This window comes from Quercus lobata, chromosome 7, assembly GCF_001633185.2.
Source record: "Quercus lobata isolate SW786 chromosome 7, ValleyOak3.0 Primary Assembly, whole genome shotgun sequence".
Taxonomy (NCBI): domain Eukaryota; kingdom Viridiplantae; phylum Streptophyta; class Magnoliopsida; order Fagales; family Fagaceae; genus Quercus; species Quercus lobata.
In genome coordinates, this window is record NC_044910.1 from 33,885,446 (window position 1) to 33,904,432 (window position 18,987).

At 35.8% G+C, this 18,987-nt stretch overlaps 2 protein-coding genes across 3 annotated transcripts; one reads left to right on the forward strand and one right to left on the reverse strand.

Annotated features, from left to right (window-relative positions):
- The first annotated feature begins 1,767 nt into the window (after positions 1-1,767).
- Positions 1,768-10,363, forward strand: LOC115953766 (kelch-like protein 12). The gene is made up of 11 exons (XM_031071561.1): positions 1,768-1,936; positions 3,101-3,280; positions 4,427-4,608; positions 4,718-5,422; positions 5,527-5,604; positions 6,970-7,486; positions 7,576-7,775; positions 7,952-8,028; positions 8,445-8,546; positions 9,187-9,373; positions 9,938-10,363. The coding sequence occupies exons 2-11, from the start codon at positions 3,109-3,111 to the stop codon at positions 10,034-10,036; spliced, it is 2,319 nt and encodes a 772-aa protein (XP_030927421.1). The 5' UTR covers positions 1,768-1,936; positions 3,101-3,108; the 3' UTR covers positions 10,037-10,363.
- A 404-nt stretch (positions 10,364-10,767) lies between these two features.
- On the reverse strand, positions 10,768-17,664 carry LOC115953082 (protein SIEL). 2 transcript variants are annotated; one of them, XM_031070563.1, is made up of 10 exons: positions 16,871-17,664; positions 16,265-16,342; positions 15,339-15,572; positions 14,679-14,870; positions 14,447-14,587; positions 14,269-14,358; positions 13,140-13,684; positions 12,557-12,641; positions 11,301-12,403; positions 10,768-11,216 (listed from the first exon to the last, which is right to left on the reverse strand). In XM_031070563.1, exons 1-9 carry the CDS (start codon positions 17,567-17,569, stop codon positions 11,717-11,719), a joined length of 2,751 nt encoding a protein of 916 aa, XP_030926423.1. In that variant the 5' UTR covers positions 17,570-17,664; the 3' UTR covers positions 10,768-11,216; positions 11,301-11,716. The 2 variants fall into 2 exon arrangements, with proteins under 2 accessions (XP_030926423.1, XP_030926422.1); XM_031070562.1 differs by having other exon boundaries at positions 11,301-12,641; positions 16,871-17,662.
- Between the last annotated feature and the right edge of the window lie 1,323 nt (positions 17,665-18,987).

Below are 18,987 nucleotides of genomic sequence, written 5' to 3' on the forward strand. Positions count from 1 at the left end.
TTATCCATATTGCAAAAAAGGATTGTGGGGTAGTTGTTGTGAGTCTTTTGGTTGAATATTGCAAAAAATTGAGTTTACTGGTGATATAGGTATTGTTCAAAGTTATTTGGGAAAATGAGGAAATAGAGTGAATTTCGGCAACAGTGTTGCTGAAATTACAAGAAAAAGTATGAGAGAGAATACAGATAAGTGATGTGATGAAGGAGGGAGAAAAAATTGAATTTCAGTAATGAGATTACTGAAATTCTTGCTGTCCGAAGTTGCTGTCCAAGTGAGTGTGAAGTGCCCGAAGTGCTAGTGCTAGGTGGAGTGCCCAAAGGGAAACCAATTGTGACAACCAAGTTGCCGAAATTGTAGGGAAGGGAGGAGAGAGAAAATATGAATTGTAGCAACCAAGTTGCCGAAATCTTGGGGAGGAATTTAAAAAAAAAAAAATTCGGCAACTTTGTGCAAAAGTTGTTGCACAAAAATGTATTTTGTTAATTATTATTTTTCTATATTATCTTACTTTCAAAGCTTTAGAATAGTATGACTTGTCTTGTGAATGAATATATATTTTTTAATTTCTAGCCGATGGCATGCATGAATATATATTTATTAACTACTAGCTATGTCCCATGCCATGTGAAATGCATTATAATAATCAGGAAATCAATTTTAGTTATATAAAATGCCACAAATCAACCACAAATTTTTTCCCCTCCATTTTGGCAATGCCATTGTCACAAATCAATTGCCACAATTTTTTTTTTTTTAAATTCCTCCTCAAAATTTTGGCAACTTGGTTGCCACAATACTTTTTTTTTCCTCCCATTTTCGGCAACTTGGTTGCCACAATTCATATTTTCTCTCTCCTCCCTTCCCTCCAATTTCGGCATCTTGGTTGCCACAATTGGTTTCCCTTTGGGCACTCCATCTAGCACTAGCACTTCAGGCACTTCACACTCACTTGGGCAGCAGCTTCGGGCAGCAAGAATTTCGATAATCTCATTACCAAAATTCAATTTTTTCTCCCTCCTCCATCACATCACTTATCTTTACTTTCTCTCATACTTTTTCTTGCAATTTTGGCAACACCGTTGCCGAAATTCACTCTCTTTTCTCATCTTCCCAAATAACTTTGAACAGTACTTATATCACCAATAGACTCAATTTTTTACAATATTCAGCCAAAAGACTCACAACAACTACCCCACCATCTCTTTTTTTTTTTTTTTTTTTTTTTTGTAATTTTAAGAACCAACCCCCACCATCTAGTAGACTAGTAATTTACAATTAATGGATGTTAAATAATAAAATTTCCATTTTAGGTAAGGTAACCTAACCACGTGATAGCCTTAGAGCATTAGCCTCTGAGGATGCAAAAAAAACACTTATTTTGTATTTTCAAATATTACTTTATCTATTTTATCAACTTATTTTACAATTTGCTTTATATCTTAGTTTTTATTTTTATACACAACCCAATAAAATAATATAAAGTACCATTTTCTCTATTTTTCCTCCTACTCACTTTTTCTTTTCATACACAACCACAAGATTAAAATAATATTTTTTTTACAACTTACTGTTCATAGGTTGCAAATTTTTTCAAATTTATAAACCAGTAGATTTTAAGTGGCTTGGGTTGTAAAATAGTACCTGAGGAGTGTTTAAGCTAGTACTGTTAAAAAAAAAAAAAAAAAAAAAAAAAAAAAAAAAAAAAAAACGAATCAGGAAGCGGAAGCAGCGTGTGTATATTGTTTGTGTAATGTGTTGTCTGTGTTTCCACTTTCCACTTCGTCTTTAAGTTTCAAGTTTTAACAGCTATATACATACAAGTCACTCTCGGTTATCATTTCGCGCTTTTAGCGTGACCTCTCTCACACTCTCTCTCCCTCTCTCCGAAGCTTTTTTTCATTTCCAAAAACAAACAAGCAAAACCTTCACTCTCACAGTACGTCTCTCTCTCTCTCTCTTAAATTTTTCTTCGCTTCGCTTCGAAGTTTTTCCTGAACAAGAAAGAAGAACAATGCTATGATTTTTATTTTTCTTTCTGAAATGGATTGGTTCTAATTAATGTGATCAACTTCGTTTAGTTTAGTTTTTGAAATTTCAATTTCTTTTCAGTATCGGAGTTTTATGGATTTCTAGGGTTTTGAACTGTTGGATTATGCGAATTGCAGAATAATTTTAGTGCTAATTGTTTATTACTTGTTGAAATCTTTGTGATATGTCTCTTTGCGATTTCTGATTTCATAGCCATTTGGTACGTCTAGGATTTAATCGTTGAGTATTAGATTTTTGATGCTATTTGTTTATAGATTGTGTGGTTTTCTTATGAATGATGTGTGTTTGTTTGTGTAGTATACTGAATATGTGTTACTAATTCTTGAAATACGATGGTTCTTTGTTTGTTTTTGTTAATTTTAGTATCATTCTTTTTGTATTGTCTGAATGTCTGGTGGATGATATTTGAAAACAAGATTGGGATTATAGTATCAAGCACTGATATTTTATATGATTTTTCCGAGCTATAGTTGAAATGTTGCTTATTGTTGATGTTGACATAGGAGTTAGGCTTCAAGCTTATAATAAGTGGTCGTTTTAATAGCTTTGATAGGAGTTGAATCTTGAACTGACGATGTCCGTTCAATGATGATTGCCTTTTATCTTCAGGCTAAGACACCAGTTGTATATTCATTACTTGCATTAATTGCATGCCATGTGTCTCAAGCTTGTGCCGATTAATTTGGACAAGTTACATGAAAACCTATCTTCTAATGAATTGTCTAAATTAATTTTTAATGCTTATTAATGCGGTTTAATGACTTCGAATTGGTTGGAATAATGGATGTCTTTTCAACTCTTGTTCATTTATTAATCTATATCTATAGCTAACCCCAAAATTTTGGGACCAAGGCTTGGTTGTCATTGTTGTTGTTTTGTGTCCTATGGTCTTTAATCAATAATCCTACCATCATCAATTAAATATGTGTAATGTAATAACTTGTAAATTTTGGAATAAGGTTTGGTGGTTGTTGTTTAGTCCCCTATGGCTGTTTTAATCAGTAATCTCCATTTGTTATCTGAATTTTTTTTAATATAGATTTGCCTCTAGATTGCAGAATGGGTGCGGGGAGGAAAACACAAACATCTATTGTTAATGAAAACGCACCTTCTCCAAAGTCAGTGAATGGCTCTACAGCTGTCAGAAATTTGAGTAAGAGTCACCTGGGTGGTGTCATATTTGGTTGCAAGAACAGTACCATGAAAGAATGCTTATTTAAACAACTCTTTGGTTAGTCATCTCATCTGCCTTTGTTGCATGTCCACCAACCTGATTTTGCATTTTCTTTTCTTTTTGAGCTTTCAATTTTTGTTTTGCAATGTGAAGCCTTTCTTAATAGGGATAACTAAACTTTATCCATATGTGGTTTTTGGCAGTTTCACCTTGCCTACCCATGGTTTAAAAAGTGACATTTTATCCTACTAAGGTTCTTTATATTATGCTTCTGCAACTTACCTCTGCCTAGTGGCCCCAACCTTAAAAAAAAAACATAAAAATTCTCAAAATAAACCACACAACTACCAGATCTGTCTCTCCCTCCATACTCTAGGAATGTTCACAAAAGCCCAAAATAGAGCCTTAATCAACACACCTTATACAATTAAGCAAAATAACACAAGCGAGCACCATGGTTGAATCCATGACCAAAATTTCACAAAACCACCAATAATTAATGATAAAATCAGCATCAAACTGTGATAGATGCTCCCAAAATCTGATCTAAACACAGAATAAGTTTTTTTTTTTTTTTTTTTTTTTTTTTTTAAAGTTACACAAGAACCTGAAGGGTCTTGAACCCACAACCTTACTCTCCACCTAGCTAGAAGGTTCTAGTTGAGCTTGAGCTCAATGGCAAGTAAAACTTACAAATTGGTTGATAGAAGGCAATTCTAGCTTTAAAATTTCCCAAAATGGTCAAACCTAGCTTGGCTACAAAGACAGTACCCGCAGGGTAGGGTGGGGGGGGGGGGGGACAATTTTTTCATTGAGTGAGATTTTGTACACAGGATCCGTGAGCCTAGAATTCTAGTGGTGTCCAAATTTGGTTGTTTTGATGAGGTGATTGGATGAGGAGGTGATGTGATGAGTTGGGTTTTCGGTGGCAATGGGGATTTGGGTTTGGCAGTGGCAGAGCAAAGGTGTATGAGGGAGTTTTGGGAGTTTCTATTGTGAGCTCAGCTCTGATTAGGTCACAGCTTAATGCTTCCTGGTGGTGGCGGTGGCATGGACCATGATTTGTAGAAAAGTGAAGCACATATTTTTTAAATTTTGAGCTATAAATCTTATTAATTTGTGGGTAATGTGGTTACTGATGATTTAACATTTTAGTCCTAGTTTTGGCTCTAATAATAATGAGATATATTCTTCATTTGACAGGCTTACCAGCTCAACACTTTTCATATGTGAAGAATATTGATCCTGGCTTGCCGCTGTTCCTATTCAACTACAATGATAGAAAACTTCATGGAATCTTTGAGGCTGCTAGCAATGGCCAAATGAATATTAACCCCTATGGCTGGACCACTGATGGTTCAGAGAGGACATCATATCCTGCACAGGTATCATATGAAATTTCCTCATATATGGTCTAATTATTTTGAGATATACGTTGGATTTGACTGAAGATATGGGTCTAGTATTGATATTGCACTGCATTTTACTTAAAAGGTTCAGATTCGTGTCCGCCTACGGTGCCAACCACTACTTGAAAATCAGTTTAAACCAATAATTTCTGACAACTATTACTCTCAGAACCATTTCTGGTTTGAGCTAGATCATGCTCAAGCAAGTAGGCTCATGTCATTATTATCATCTTTAGTGGTTGCTCCAAGTGCTTCTGTACCACAGAATACTGCAAAGTGGAAAACTATTTTTCAAGCACTTCCCCCAAATGACGCTGGAGAGGAAGGAGAAGGTTTTAAGCCACTTTCTTTGGAAACTGAGCATTCGAATTACTCTAGTTGGAAATCAGATTCTACAGTTGTTGCTTCTTCGTTTGATGGAAATAACCAGCCATTGGGAGCTCGCTTGGACACAAAGCTAGTTAAACAAGATGAGAAAGACATTATATTCATGAAATTGAAAGAATTGTCACTTCAGCCAGTGAGCTCTAGCTCAAATGGCACCTCCTTCCCCTGTAATAGTCAGGTGGAGGGTCAAGTCATAGGTTCAAGGCCCAATGGTCCTGTGTGTGACTTACCAATCGAAAGAAAAGAATTGGCTGTTCCAATGTCAGGTTATGTAGACGATACTGCTGTTCTGAATGGTATTCAGTTGGAGGACAAAGGTTTTCAAGTGGAACCAACGGGTGTAGAAGAGAAGAATGAAGAGTGTCTTCATTCATCATCTGAGGGTCAGTTGATCATAGCTCAGGTATTGGAGTATGTCAATTGTCCACATTCTATAACTTCTATTCATGGCATCTTAGTCTGGTTTTGTTTACCACCATTCTCATATGTTCTTATGTTCATACATAGTTGATTCAAGAGGTGCAAGAGCTAAAGGCCTTTAGAACAGAACAAATTCAGAAGACGAGTATTTTGGAGCAGAAGCTGGTACTTCCTTGCCATATTCTTAATTTTAAAATTTTCCATTTTCTTTGAATGTTTTTAGCCCTTATCTTGGATGTTTAAATTAGTAAAATGAAAAACAAGCATTGAGGGTTTGTTTGATCAGCCCATGGGAATTTAGTGGCTCAATCTTATTCTGATTGGCATTTTAAGGAACTTGTACGTGGCCATTTGAGAACTGCTGTTGACAGTCAAATTGATGTTATGACTTCTGTTTGAACTTCTCATGAATGTTTCTGTTTCTAGTTTATTATTTTTGTTGTTGATGACTGCTTTTTTGGTAATGGCCTTAATTAGAGTGATAGATTTCTCTATGAAGTTAAATAAAATAATGGTCCTTTTTAATTTCCATGGCATGTTCAAATGCATGTTAAATATATATATATATATATATTTTATGTTTCTCTGGCTACCTTGATGTATATGGATAGGACCATTTGAATTTTTCTTCAATGACGGCTTTACAAGAAGTTGCACCAGAGATTCTTCTATAATAAGGAGTTTATAAATAATATAAACAAAAAATCTCAGAGTTCATAAAAATTTAGGTAGAAGGATATCAGAAAAGTCAGCTTGAGAATTGCTAGGAGCTTGGTAATGAAGAGAGGTGTTGCTGGATTTGTGTGGGAATTACTGTTTTTTTTTTTTTTTCTAAGGGGTTGAGTTATAACAATCTGGGTTGTTTTCTGGTTTTAGTTTGATCTGTTCTTGTCAGTTGTTGAGTGTTTGTATCCTGTTTATGGTGAGTTCTTTTTTTTTTTTTTTTTTCTTTTTTTTTTTTTTGTATTAGGCATTTGTTGTATGCAATAATTTTGACTCATAATAGGAACAAAAAATGTCAGATAAAGGAGAAAGTGAGAACTTAAATAGATTCTGCAAAATATTAGGACTATTTTTTTTATAGATGCTTATTCAAGGTTGAATGAATTTAATAAACCATGTATAGATGACACTCCTACCAGTGTGAAGAAAAGCATAGTAAAAATTGGCTATGAATGGTTGATTGTGCAGTTAAATAAAATTTAGGCCCTTGAACATAGAAGAAGCTTGGAGGAGAAATTAAATATAAACTGTTCTTCTGGAAATCTTTAATTTGGCAGATGATGTACATGTTAACATAACTGTCAACAGAGTCTCATAGATCAAAACCCAGTTATTATAAGTGCTGAGTAATGTACAGTTCATTTTTCTAGACTTTTTGTTTGAAATTAAACTAGTCCAAATGCCAGAAGCTTTGAGCTTATGCTATGACTCTTTTCTTGAAACTTGAAACTGCACATATATATTTTCCCCCCTATCATGCTTCTCTTTGTAATGTTTGGATGAACACCTTTTACAATGGTTATTCAGATGGAGGCTGAAAGGGAAATTCAGCGGTTGAAAGATTGTTGTTTGATGATGTTGGAACCTGAGTCCAATCCTTCTGTGGCACTTGTTAATGAGATAGTTAGTGAGGTGATTGATGAGCTCCATTTGGATCATAATGAGTCAGCTAGTGAGGAGATTGATGAGCTGCATTTGGATCAGAATGAGTCAGTTAATGAGGTTATTGATGAGCTCCATTTGGATCATGATGAGTCAGTTAGTGAGGTGATTGATGAGCTCCATTTGGATCATAATGAGTCAGTTAGTGAGGTGATTGATGAGCTCCATTTGGATCATAATGAGTCAGTATTTCTAGTAGGAGGATATGATGGTAAATCATGGTTGTCATCATTAGATTCATATTATCCTTCTCATGATGTGATCAAATCTCTTAAGCCAATGAGCTGTGCCCGTTCATATTTTTCGGCTGCACAGTTGAATAATGATCTTTACGTATTTGGAGGTGGTTCAGGTCAAGATGGTTCGGAGTGGTATGACACAGGTGTGAGCTCGGACCAAATATTTTAAACTGTTTTTCTTACTGGAATTTAAACTTTTGCTAACATTTTTTTTTATCATCTTTCTATGAAGTTGAGTCATACAGCCTAGCAAATGATCAGTGGACCTCACGCCCTTCACTGAATCAGAAAAAGGGAAGTTTAGCTGGAGCTACTATAGATAACAAAATATTTGCCATTGGTGGGGGGAACAATGTGGAATGCTTTTCAAATGTTGAAATGCTTGATTTGGACATTGGAAGATGGATCCCAACACGGTCAATGCTACAAAAGGTATTATAGATTGTTTAGCTTGCTTGTTTTTCAGTCACTTGTGTTGCTTAAATCAAGCCTCATTCTTATTTTTGTGTTTCTTTTCCTTAAGGTACATCCTTTTTTTTTCCTCAAATTATTTATGTTTGTGCAAACTTATCAACACTTTTTCATCGGGTATGCTTTTATTTTTCCAGCGCTTCGCTGTTGGTGCAGTGGAACTGAACAGCGCTCTTTATGCTTCTGGTGGTTATGATGGGAAGGATTACTTGATGTAAGATATCACTGGTTTGCTGACCAAACTGCTTACTACTTTGAGATCATAGCTGTATTTAGGAATGATCTTTTCTTTGGTTCAGTTTCTCTCTAAACCTGTATGTTCACATCTACATGTATGAACTTAGAGATATATTCATAAGAACATATCTATATGTTTTTCCCAGAACAACAATTGTGGGTGCACATCCCTCACACGCATGTTACATGTAGGCATAATGCACTTGAGAAAAAAAGGAGGCATACACACACAAACACACACAAACCAAATGAAAGACATAATAGTTTGAGAAGGTTTCAATACATTAAAGAGAGAATAAAACAAAAGATCAATTGCATCTGAAATCTTTTCTTTTTTTATTTTTACATGTACATTCTGTATCAAAGGTTCATTGAAATTTTCTACTGACTCAGGTCTGCTGAAAGATTTGACCCTAGAGAACACTCTTGGACCAAAATTGCGAGTATGAATACAAAGAGGGGCAGCCATTCCCTGGTTATTTTGAATGAAAAGTTGTAAGTTTTTTTTTTTTTTAATTATTTTATTTTTACCCTATCAATGGCCTTTCACATAGGTGTCTAAAGAAATGCATGCTTGTGTACTAGATTAGATATGAATATTGGATACAACTCATTCTGTCCAACATTAGCTATCTGGGAAGCTATATGTATTAATCTTCAGTTGAGGAATTCATATTACTAAGTTTGCTACTACTTTTTTATACTTTTTTTTTTTATTTTTTTTTTTATTGTGATAGGAAATTTCACATAGAAAATAAGAAATAAATAGTTTAACATTTATCCAATATGGAGAGCTACACTAATGCCAAGTTGCGAAATAACGTCCATGCATCGGAGATACCTAATTCCAGTTTGATGTGCTGATAATGATTCAGGACAGCTCTGGAAAGATCCACCAATCACTTTTGAGAAGAATTTAATGTCATTTGAGTGTTATGTAGGGGGGGGGGGGGGGTGGGATTATGGACTTCAAGCACGTGTTAAATCACATTCAATTGGATTTTTATATTTTAATCTCAGCACATTTATGTCTTCACCATAACCGCCTTCTTTTACACACATTCAATTGGATTTTTATATTTTAATCTCAGCACATTTATGTCTTTCACTATAACCGCCTTCTTTTTTTTCCCAGATATGCTCTTGGTGGATTTGATGGAAGTAGAATGGTTTCAAGTGTTGAAATATTTGATCCCCGTCTTGGGTCATGGATGAGTGGGGAACCAATGAAAAATCCTAGGGGATATTTTGCTGCTGGTGTCATCAACGAATCTATCTTTGTAATGGGAGGGATTAAAGTTGGCCAAAACATTCTTGAGACGGTAAGTTACATTTTGCTATGGTTTCCCTCGTGCTCTTTTTTTTTTTTCTCTTTTTCCTCTTTTTTTTTTTTTTTTTTTTTTAATTTTTAAAGATCAAATTACAGATACCACGTGATATATCTTTAAAATATGGAACTACTTTATGCATTATTTGAGACACTTTTACCTCCCATATGGTTAGCTCCAGCTAGGATGATGTGACAAGCATCAACATCACGTATTGAAAAAGAGTTTAAGGGAAAAAGGAAAAAAAAAAAAAAAAAAAATCATTCTACGTTTAAGTTGTGTGAATACACAAACCCCAAATAAGGATTGAAGTAGAAAGTTAGAGAGGGAACTAGAAATATTTTTATATAATTCTTTTTTCAATAGATAATGTTAGCACTTACAACATTATCAATTTTAGTTAAAGTTTATGAAAATGCCTCGTGGGAACTAAGCATCATAAAATATAGCGCAACGTAACTCATGTTTTAAGGGTGTACCACATGGTGTGTTATATTTACCCTTTCCTTTTTTTAAATCTCATCAATATTCTGCTGAGTTTCAATTGCAATTCGACAGGTTGAAACTTACAAGGATGGTCAGGGTTGGCAAGAAACTCAGACAACGACCATTGGGAAAAGGTGCTTCCTGTCAGCTATTGTTATGAAAGGGATTTAAAATTCCGTGTAATACTTAGGATATTGCATCTGGTACAATTCATCCTATCCGGGTGCAATACCTAGGGCACTTTCACGGTATTGATACTATTCATTTGTATAGAACGATAGGTTGATTGAGTGATGGGCCTGATGGCCATTAAGATAGGCACTTTATAGAATCGTCTCAGCCATTTTGTTTTTGTGGAAGGCCATGGGATGAATGGACATACGTCAGAAAATATTCTAGCTTTAGCGTGAATCCCATATCTTAGTAAATATAGCGTAGTCATCAACTTTTGTTATTTCCTACCAAATCTTTTTAGTAAGAAACCCGCTCAATTTGATATTCGAGTATATCATTATGCAACCATGAGTACAGCGGTCAGCTGTGAATATCTAGACTGAGATATTCCAGCATGAATGTAGTTAGGTGTGATGACATCGACCAAAATAAAAACATTGTGGGGTGTGTAAATCATGATTAAGACTGAACATTCCCATTTATTTTTGGAATTGGAGACATAGTATGTTTGGCTTGTCTCCAATTTCAAAGATAAATGGATATATATATATATATAGGTCTTTTTTCCTTAGTTTTAAACCTTATATTGATCATCGTCTTTTCCCAACTATTCAATTCATGGCTATGGTGACAAATTATAACTAGAGTAACATCACTTTCTCACTTTCATATTCATTTAGTTGGTTTAATTTTTTTACAAAATCACCTAAACAATACTAAACAAGATGTGAAGAGGATGCCGCAATGCAAAAAGTGCCTTAATAATTTATAACATCAGGAAGAAGGGTATTTTCGAGTAGAGTAAACTATATACCACTTCTGTTTTCCCCTTCAAAACCTAGTGTATATAAACTTACATAACGATTAAATTATCAATACGAAAAAAAAAAAGGGAAGAAAACATTTGAAGGGCCAAAGCTGACCACTGCACAATACAAAAGCACTGATCCGGAAGATTCCAACGCTTCCATGTTCAACAACAATGCAAAAGCGGGCATCTTTAAGAGGACTAGATATTAAATAGGATTTTCAGAACAAAGTCAGAGGAACAAGCAGTTCTTCCATCATCTTCTTAAAAGATCAGCCCATACTTCATACTTGAGACATACCATGCGAATTTCCACAGCTGAAAATATATGAATTCTTTCACCATTTTAGGCTTTTAGAATGCACCGACCTAGCAAACAAGTAATCACAGATATGAAGATTGAGGAAAAAAGGTATTCAAATAAAAGATTTAAACTTAAGGGTTGAAACATACATTTATGATAAATGCTTCCATGGCATCCAACTTCAATGAAATGGCCAAGCAAACAACTTGAAAGAGGGGAGAGGTAACCAGAAGTGATTCTTGAAATAAAATTGGAGGTTTATGCATAAATGAGCTGGCTCCTATATCTTCAGCTTTCTTACAAAAATCAACTGTTCTCCAGTGCTTGAAAATCAATGACTCGTCTCCAGTTAAAAATAAGCCTAACCTTATTCCATATAAAGCTGGTCTAGACCCTTAAGCAAGATATTCCCTTAAGCAAGATGAATATCTTTCTCAGGCCTTCCAGATGAGTGAAATGACCATAAGGTCTACCGTCATTTGATCCATTGATTCTTAGATAGCAGATAGCTTAGATTGAGAGAGAATAATGTTTTGAATTGCCATGGCAAGATAAAATTAACCATTCAGTGTTCACTGATCATGGAGAGATGAACTTCCCTTTCTTGGCAAAGATATGTTAGCTCACGTTCTGGACCCCCGTATTTTTTGACAGACAGAACATCCTCAAACAAGCATTCCATACCCATACAGACCCTCAACGTGAAAGAAATTGCATTGGGGGTTTTGTAAAAGGGCGCAACATATGTGAATTTCCTTACCTCATCACTGCTTCCAAAGAGGTTCAAATCCAAAAAGACAAACTGAGTTGACTCGTCATCCATACTCATTCTCAGCCACAATTTATTCTCATTTGATGTATTATGAAGAGTAATGTCACATGGTATACCAACAGGTAGTCGTGAAACAAAAGGAAGAGGATTTTCAGAGTCATTATCAGGAATAGTCAGTTCTGCCTTTATCTGATTTAGTCTTCCGCAAAGCACAAACTGTGAAAGGGAGAAATGTTTAAGCAATTCCTTGAACATAAATGGATTGCAGGAAGCTTCACTACTAGACATTTCATTTAGGCAGAGCAATTTTCCAACCTCACTAATGAAAATGGTTGGTTCAATATTTGCTGATTTGAGAATGGATTCAACACGTGACACTGTAGTAGATAGCTTTTTCAAAGTAGCAAAATGGCAGCAGATTTCAACTTTACACAACCTGAGAGTACAGGTCAGAAGTACCAGCTCCAAGATTTGCAACTCCTGTTCCATAGACAACCCAGTAAACCTACTTCTCAGTTCTCTAAGCCTCATGTCTAGTTTTCCCAATATAAGGTCCAGTTCTCCCAACCCAGAAGAACAAAGCTTTTTTGCAGGCAGGAAGTGTTCCCATACCTTTGCAAGCTGCTTAATTACCTGGAGATATTGTAATGTAAATGCTACAGCACCAATAGTCCCAAGTGAGTCTGAGGTGAATGTTGCCAATTCTTCCTTGAAATTCCTGCATTAAAGGGTGGGAAAAAGGATCTTATATTAAAGTTGTAAACAAATCTGGCAATCAAGGACATGCATGGGAAAAGGAGCATGATATCAAACATTTTAAATTTTTTGGCCATTCAAAATTGAGATATCAAAATTTTTTAAAATCAAATCCACGTACATAATTCAGAAGGTTAATCATGCAAGACCCACCCTGAGAAGACAGATGTCACTCAATCCCATGAACCAACCAATGTCTCTTTCTTAATTAAGCACCCTACGCTTAGGGCAATATAACAGATTGATCCACCTCTAAAGCTGAGAACCTCCCATGTCTTCCCACACGGACTTAAAATGATATACAGCTAAAAATACAGAAGGCTAAGCAAAATTTTAAAAGCAGGGTTTAAGACTTAGGACCCATATATAAAGCACTACCCCATGCATGAAGATAAAACATGTTAACACCCCTATGTATAACCAGAAAACATTTCAACAGAAAGTAATACAATATTACAACCTCAGAGTCCTTAGTACTTCGTTGGTGAACCCTGAATGTATTGATGGCCAAATATCTTTGACCTTTGCAAGGATAAGATTTATGGGCTTCATTACTTCATCACGAACCTCGACCTGGAATTCTCCCAGTGGAGCTGCTAATTCCAATGGCTCCCTCATTGTCCAAGACTGAAGTTTGGAAGCCCCATCTTTTTCTTGCTGCGATGATGTCCTAGTAGAACCATCAATCTCATTGCTAGTGTCATTTGGAATCTCAATATTAGCTACAGGTAAGCATGGCTCCCCCCTTCTGATGTTTAACTCTGTGGCAGAGAATGTTGTTGATATACTGCATTGAGACAAGTAAGCCAAAAGGGCATTTTGATCCATAATATCAGTTAAAGCACGAGAGATCCTTCCTAGCAATGTAACAGCATAAGAAAATATTCTAGGTGGGATACTGCAAACATGCTCTCCATGTGAGAGTGGAGCTGAAATGGCCAGAACTAGTAATGCAGCCACCCTTGCGCTATCAAAGCCCAACTTACCTTCAGAAGCTTGATCTATCTGAAGTAAAAGGAAAGACAGATTATGATTAAAAAATCAATAAATTTATCTCATAGATACCAAAGTCTGCAGCTGAGCTAAAAAGGGGTTTACCCCCCCAAAAAAAGGACACATTTGAAAAAGAAATTCATACCATTGATGAATAGAAACAAACTTGAAAAACAGAAATGATAATAAAAAGAATGCGAGATCAAACTAGAAAGATTTGAACTGTGATTCTAGGTTTTACTTCCATTGCTGTTTAATGCCATCTTTATCTGACTTATTTTTTCATATTTTACTAAAAATAATAATGGAATATGTTGTATTCCACACTTCAAACCCAATAAGACATAACAATGGCCTGACTGAGAGGACTTTTCAGTAGTATTTAGCATGGAAAAGTATAACATGATAAAACTTGCTGTGTTTTTTTAAATACTTTGCCAGATAATGATTAAGTTTTTACTTCAGACACCTTCTGCTCTCTCCCCCCACCCCCCCAAAAAAAAATAAAAATAATAATAAAACCCCACTTGGGGCACAGATGGTCATGAATATCTAGATAACAAATACAGCAGAAGAAGATTCAAAACAATGCTAACCTCCTCCGAAGCCTCATTGATAGTGGAGACAACAAATTTCCCATGATTACAACCAGTGTGAAACAAAACAGAGAATATGTCAGCTTCATCCTGTGAAGAAGTGATATGAATCAGTCAAGAGATAACAGAAAAGGGAATGGGGAAAAAATGGAAGTTTGACGAGTCCGGCAAAGCAAACCTGTGGATGTTTTTCCAAATTTTCAATGAGGCTATCAAAAGATAATCTAAACAATTCTATATTTGGCAGCTTCACCAGTTTAAGTATTTTCCTAGTAGCAGATCTTATGAGCGTATTACTGTCCAGTAGAGTGCCAAGAAACTGCAACATCAACATTATGCACATGATCAGAATAGTATACGAGTATAATTGGAAATCTAATCAGGGATCTCCTGAAGGATCAGAAATTCACCATGTGCATGTGTGTTCCTTGCACCTTTAGATGGCCACAGGTTGCCATATGCAGCATAGTTTCCAAAGCTTCTAACCGGACAAACATTGAGTCATCATTTAGTACATCCATTAACAAGTTTAATGCTTCACCAGCAAACTCAGCAGAGATGATGGTAAGTGTGCGCAAGGAATGACAGGCAGACTTTCTAACCTTCAGATTTAGCACAAACAGCAGCATAACAAAAGAAAACTCATAAGAGAAAGTGGATCTAATCCATATTGAATAGAAAATTTAAACAAGATCTCTGGAAATCACCTCATGGTTTCGAAAGTAATGTATCTAAAAAACAGATGTATTCTCCCCCACTATCTACCTTAAAAAAAGATGTATTCATATGGTGAGAATAATTGCACAAAATGTAAAAAGAAGAATCCAACCCAATCAGAGTGCACATTGGCAACAAAATCAATTTATTACAAAAACACACACACACATATGACAACGGTGTCACAAATCATAATAGCATGGCAAGTGGCAACAAAAGCATCTATAGAAGAAAGATAGGGTCTGAGGTTATATTGATTAAAAAATAAAAAAGATGCCCCTATATCAACACTACATCCACAGTTCTACATAATAGAAAGAGTAGAGTGCAACAACTCAGGCAACAAAAGTTACCTCATAGAATTCATCCTCAAGCCCATGCACCAAAACTCCAGCTACATTGGATGCCAATATTTCAAATTGTTCGGCAGGGCACTGCCCAAGGGATCTCTTTTCCTTTGTGATTGCTAGGACTCTCTTAGATAAGGTTTGCAAAAGAATATCCTCAGATACCAAATTTATCTTCCCAAGGGCATCAAAAGCTTCAACCCGGACCACCATGCTCATATCACGTCCCATAGAACAGAGCTGCAAGCATACACAATGCATGGGATATCATGGTAAGAACTCCACAGAATGCTTCAATAATTGGACAAAAGAACACTCACATTGAGACAAGATGACAGGAAGGGGATGTCCTACCATTCACCCGATGGAAGGTAAGGGTGCGATTTATTTCCGTGAAGATCTCCTAGATAAAATTTGACTCAATCAGGTTAGTGCAACTATCAAAATTGCAAGGTGTGGATAGTTATTAAGAAATCTAAGAAAGAAGAGACAGAAAGAGCATCTATCATGCAATACAGTTAAACTCATGAGATGCCTAAGACAAAACTCAAGCACCTATGCGATAAAATGGGGACAGGTTACATAAGCACCACGGACAGTTCCTTCCTGTCTAACTGCCTCAATACAAGTAGACTTTGTTTCTTCAAATTTTTACAAGGTTACTTGATGGGCTGGAATTGCAAATTGATCTATCTTGAGAAAACCAAATTAGCAAACCATTAAGTCCTATTTGTTTAAGATGCAACAATAAAACTACTGCAGCACCATGAACAAAGACAGTTAAGTAATCCCACAAAACATAATTACTTACAACAAAGTTACATAAGCATTCACACATTGATACATCAGGAACAATAACACGATCAAATGTATTGCATTAGCAGAAACGTGCAACATAAAATAAATTATAGAACAAAAATCTTTATCAATACCTTGACAAATAAGTCATCCGACCAGTACAGTTTTGTCTCTAGGTTGGATGCTACAAGTATCAGACCCCAAGCACTGACCTGGATCAACAACGTAGAAAAAATCCATTAGCATTAAACTCATCCACAAGTCTTACATATTACAATGTAAAAAACCTACCATTTCACCAATCCCATTCAACAAATAACATATAAGCCTTGCGCTCTAGTTCTCATTGGTTAAACTCAAAAGAATACTGCTTCCTTTTACCTATAATATGAGCTAATAAACCAAAAATTTCAACTAGTTCACCATATACAAAATCCTAAATAATCTCAGTGTAACTCAAATAGTACCCAAGCATTAACTGTTAGATAAAACATTAATACATGGTAAATTTCAATCAATTTGTGCAACTCCAAAATGTGCCATAACAATAGTTCAAATTGAGAGCATTTTTAATTAGTAATATCAAAATGCCTATTCAAAGACCATAACTAATTCAAATTTCATTGAACACAAAACCAACTCACATTTCAAGCAAAACAAAATTGCAGTATACACAAATTTCAATGAAGAAATTAAGCAAATAAATAAAAACATAGAGTATTCAGTGACTAATATCTCACCGTACGAATCGCAGCTGATCTCACTTGATCCTCCATATCACCGAGAAGCTCAATTGCACGGCAATAACAACCGTTGATCATACTGCGATCTTCGATTATACCGGACTTGCTCACACCGACGAGTCCATCCAGAGCGATTTTCCTCACGTAAGGGTACGGATCCTTAGTAAACCCTAGAAACAGAGTAAGCAACAAATACGGACCAATTCTGAACCTCTCTGCATTTCTGAGAAGCCACGACCGTACGGACACGGAGGGGCCGAAGCAGAGGGAAACGAATAGCCGATCGTCGAGCTCGTCAATGGCGGTGGACAGTGTCGGATCGGTGTTTGATATCGAGGCGAGCGCGTCAAGTGACTCGGCGGCGAGGCGAATCGACTCAGAGGAGAGGAGCGCGTTGGAACGGACCGAGTCGAAGACGAGGTGCGAGAGGTTGGAGTGGCGGGAAGCGAGTTCGGAGAGGAGGTTGAGAACGAGTGAGTCGGGAGTGAGTTGGAGAGAGCGAGTTAGGGTTTCGAAGATGGAGGAGATTTTGGATTGAGGAGTGGAGGGGTTTATGATGAAGGATCTGAAGGAAGCTAGGGTTTGAGGAGAGAGAGGTTCAGACGAGCTCGGTACGAGTTCTTCCATTAAGAGAGAGAGAGAGAGGCTATGGAGTTTTGGTTTGAAAATTGAAACTGAAACTGAAATATATGGCATGCTACTGTTTGGTAGAGTTTAAGCGCGAAGAATAGTCACAAAAAAAGAAAGCTATGCTACAAGTCGTTTAGTGAGTAGCTTGCTCACCTGAGTAATGTAAAGGTAGTACAACAAAATGCAAATTGTGTGTTGTTTGAACAATTTTCGTTGTTTAAACAATACAACATGTATTTCCACAATATTTTTTATCTACACATATTTTTATAACACTTAATCAATGTTACTAAAACAACATTACCAAATGGGCTTTTTGTTGCAAAAGATTTACAAATTGACTTGTGAACTTGTGTGATTGATATCTCATCTATTTGTATTTCAAAGCTCACAGTTTGTAAATTTTAATTGCCCCTAACATTAGTCAAAGACTAAACTTATTTCAGTTTCTATTTGAAATAGTTGTTAATATGAGCGATGCACGAGAATTTTCATATGCACTATAAATAAATAACATTTTTTCCCTATTCAAAAATATTGGAAATCACCATCGCACAGTCTTGGTGCGATGGTCACTTTACAAGTATAAGTGCTTGTGAGGTGTGGGGGGTAAGGGCAAGGATGGATCCAGGATTTCAAGCTAGGGGGGGTCGGAGATAAGCAAAAAAAAAATTTTAAATACGCATCCATATAGTATCAATAAACTATCAACTAAGACAAATACCCAAATTTCATCACGTTGATTAATACGATATTCTCATATTTGTTTGCGTGTTCCAAGATCATAATCCAAAGAATCAAGATCAACTCTTTGAAATTGTGTTTGAGAGATTGGAACATCGACATTTTCTGAAATTGGAGAATGCATATTTTCTAGAATTGAAACATCCACATTTTCTAGAATTGGAATATCAACATTAGCTATTGGCAATCCCACGTTGACTTCAAAAGAATTTGAATATTTTCTTTTGAAGCATTCTAGTTGATTTTTTCATGATTTACAAATAAAATAAGAATCATATATATTAAATTTGTGTGACAATTTTCTATATTATATGATTTTTTTTTCTTTTTGTCTTTGGTCTGCCTTTATTTATCTTTGTCTTTGTGTTATCTCCATCTTTCTAACATTGACCCACTAACCCAATCCCACTACGGCACTACCAACACTACAAATTTATTCTGCACTACTGACAAATTTTTTTCTTAATTTACCCTTTTTTTTTCTTCTGTCACTTGTCCCTATCATGCCCAACCACTAGTCAACAAAGATGAAAGAACAAACAACCAGTCAGAGTAATCTCTACAAACCCTACTCTCTCTCTATCTCTCTTATCTATATAATACAAGAGAGAGAGTCACAAACACACACAGAGCGACAGAGAGTCACAAAGCCAAAAAGCCCAAAAAAAAAAAAAAAAACACCACAGGCCACAGCACAGATTCAATTCATAGAATCACAATCACCAACATCAGTAATCAAT

Bases quoted from the DNA above. Each gene is read 5' to 3' on its own strand.
- LOC115953082 (XM_031070562.1), bottom strand. From the start codon at position 17,569: ATGCCATATATTTCAGTTTCAGTTTCAATTTTCAAACCAAAACTCCAT. The intron at 14,588-14,678 runs GTGAATTTCTGA...TTGATGTTGCAG, and splicing joins AAGGAACACACATGCACATG to TTTCTTGGCACTCTACTGGA. The intron at 12,642-13,139 runs GTTGTAATATTG...CCTTTAATGCAG, and splicing joins GAAGTACTAAGGACTCTGAG to GAATTTCAAGGAAGAATTGG.
- LOC115953766 (XM_031071561.1), top strand. From the start codon at position 3,109: ATGGGTGCGGGGAGGAAAACACAAACATCTATTGTTAATGAAAACGCA. The intron at 7,487-7,575 runs GTGTGAGCTCGG...CTTTCTATGAAG, and splicing joins TTCGGAGTGGTATGACACAG to TTGAGTCATACAGCCTAGCA. The intron at 8,547-9,186 runs GTAAGTTTTTTT...TTTTTTTCCCAG, and splicing joins GTTATTTTGAATGAAAAGTT to ATATGCTCTTGGTGGATTTG.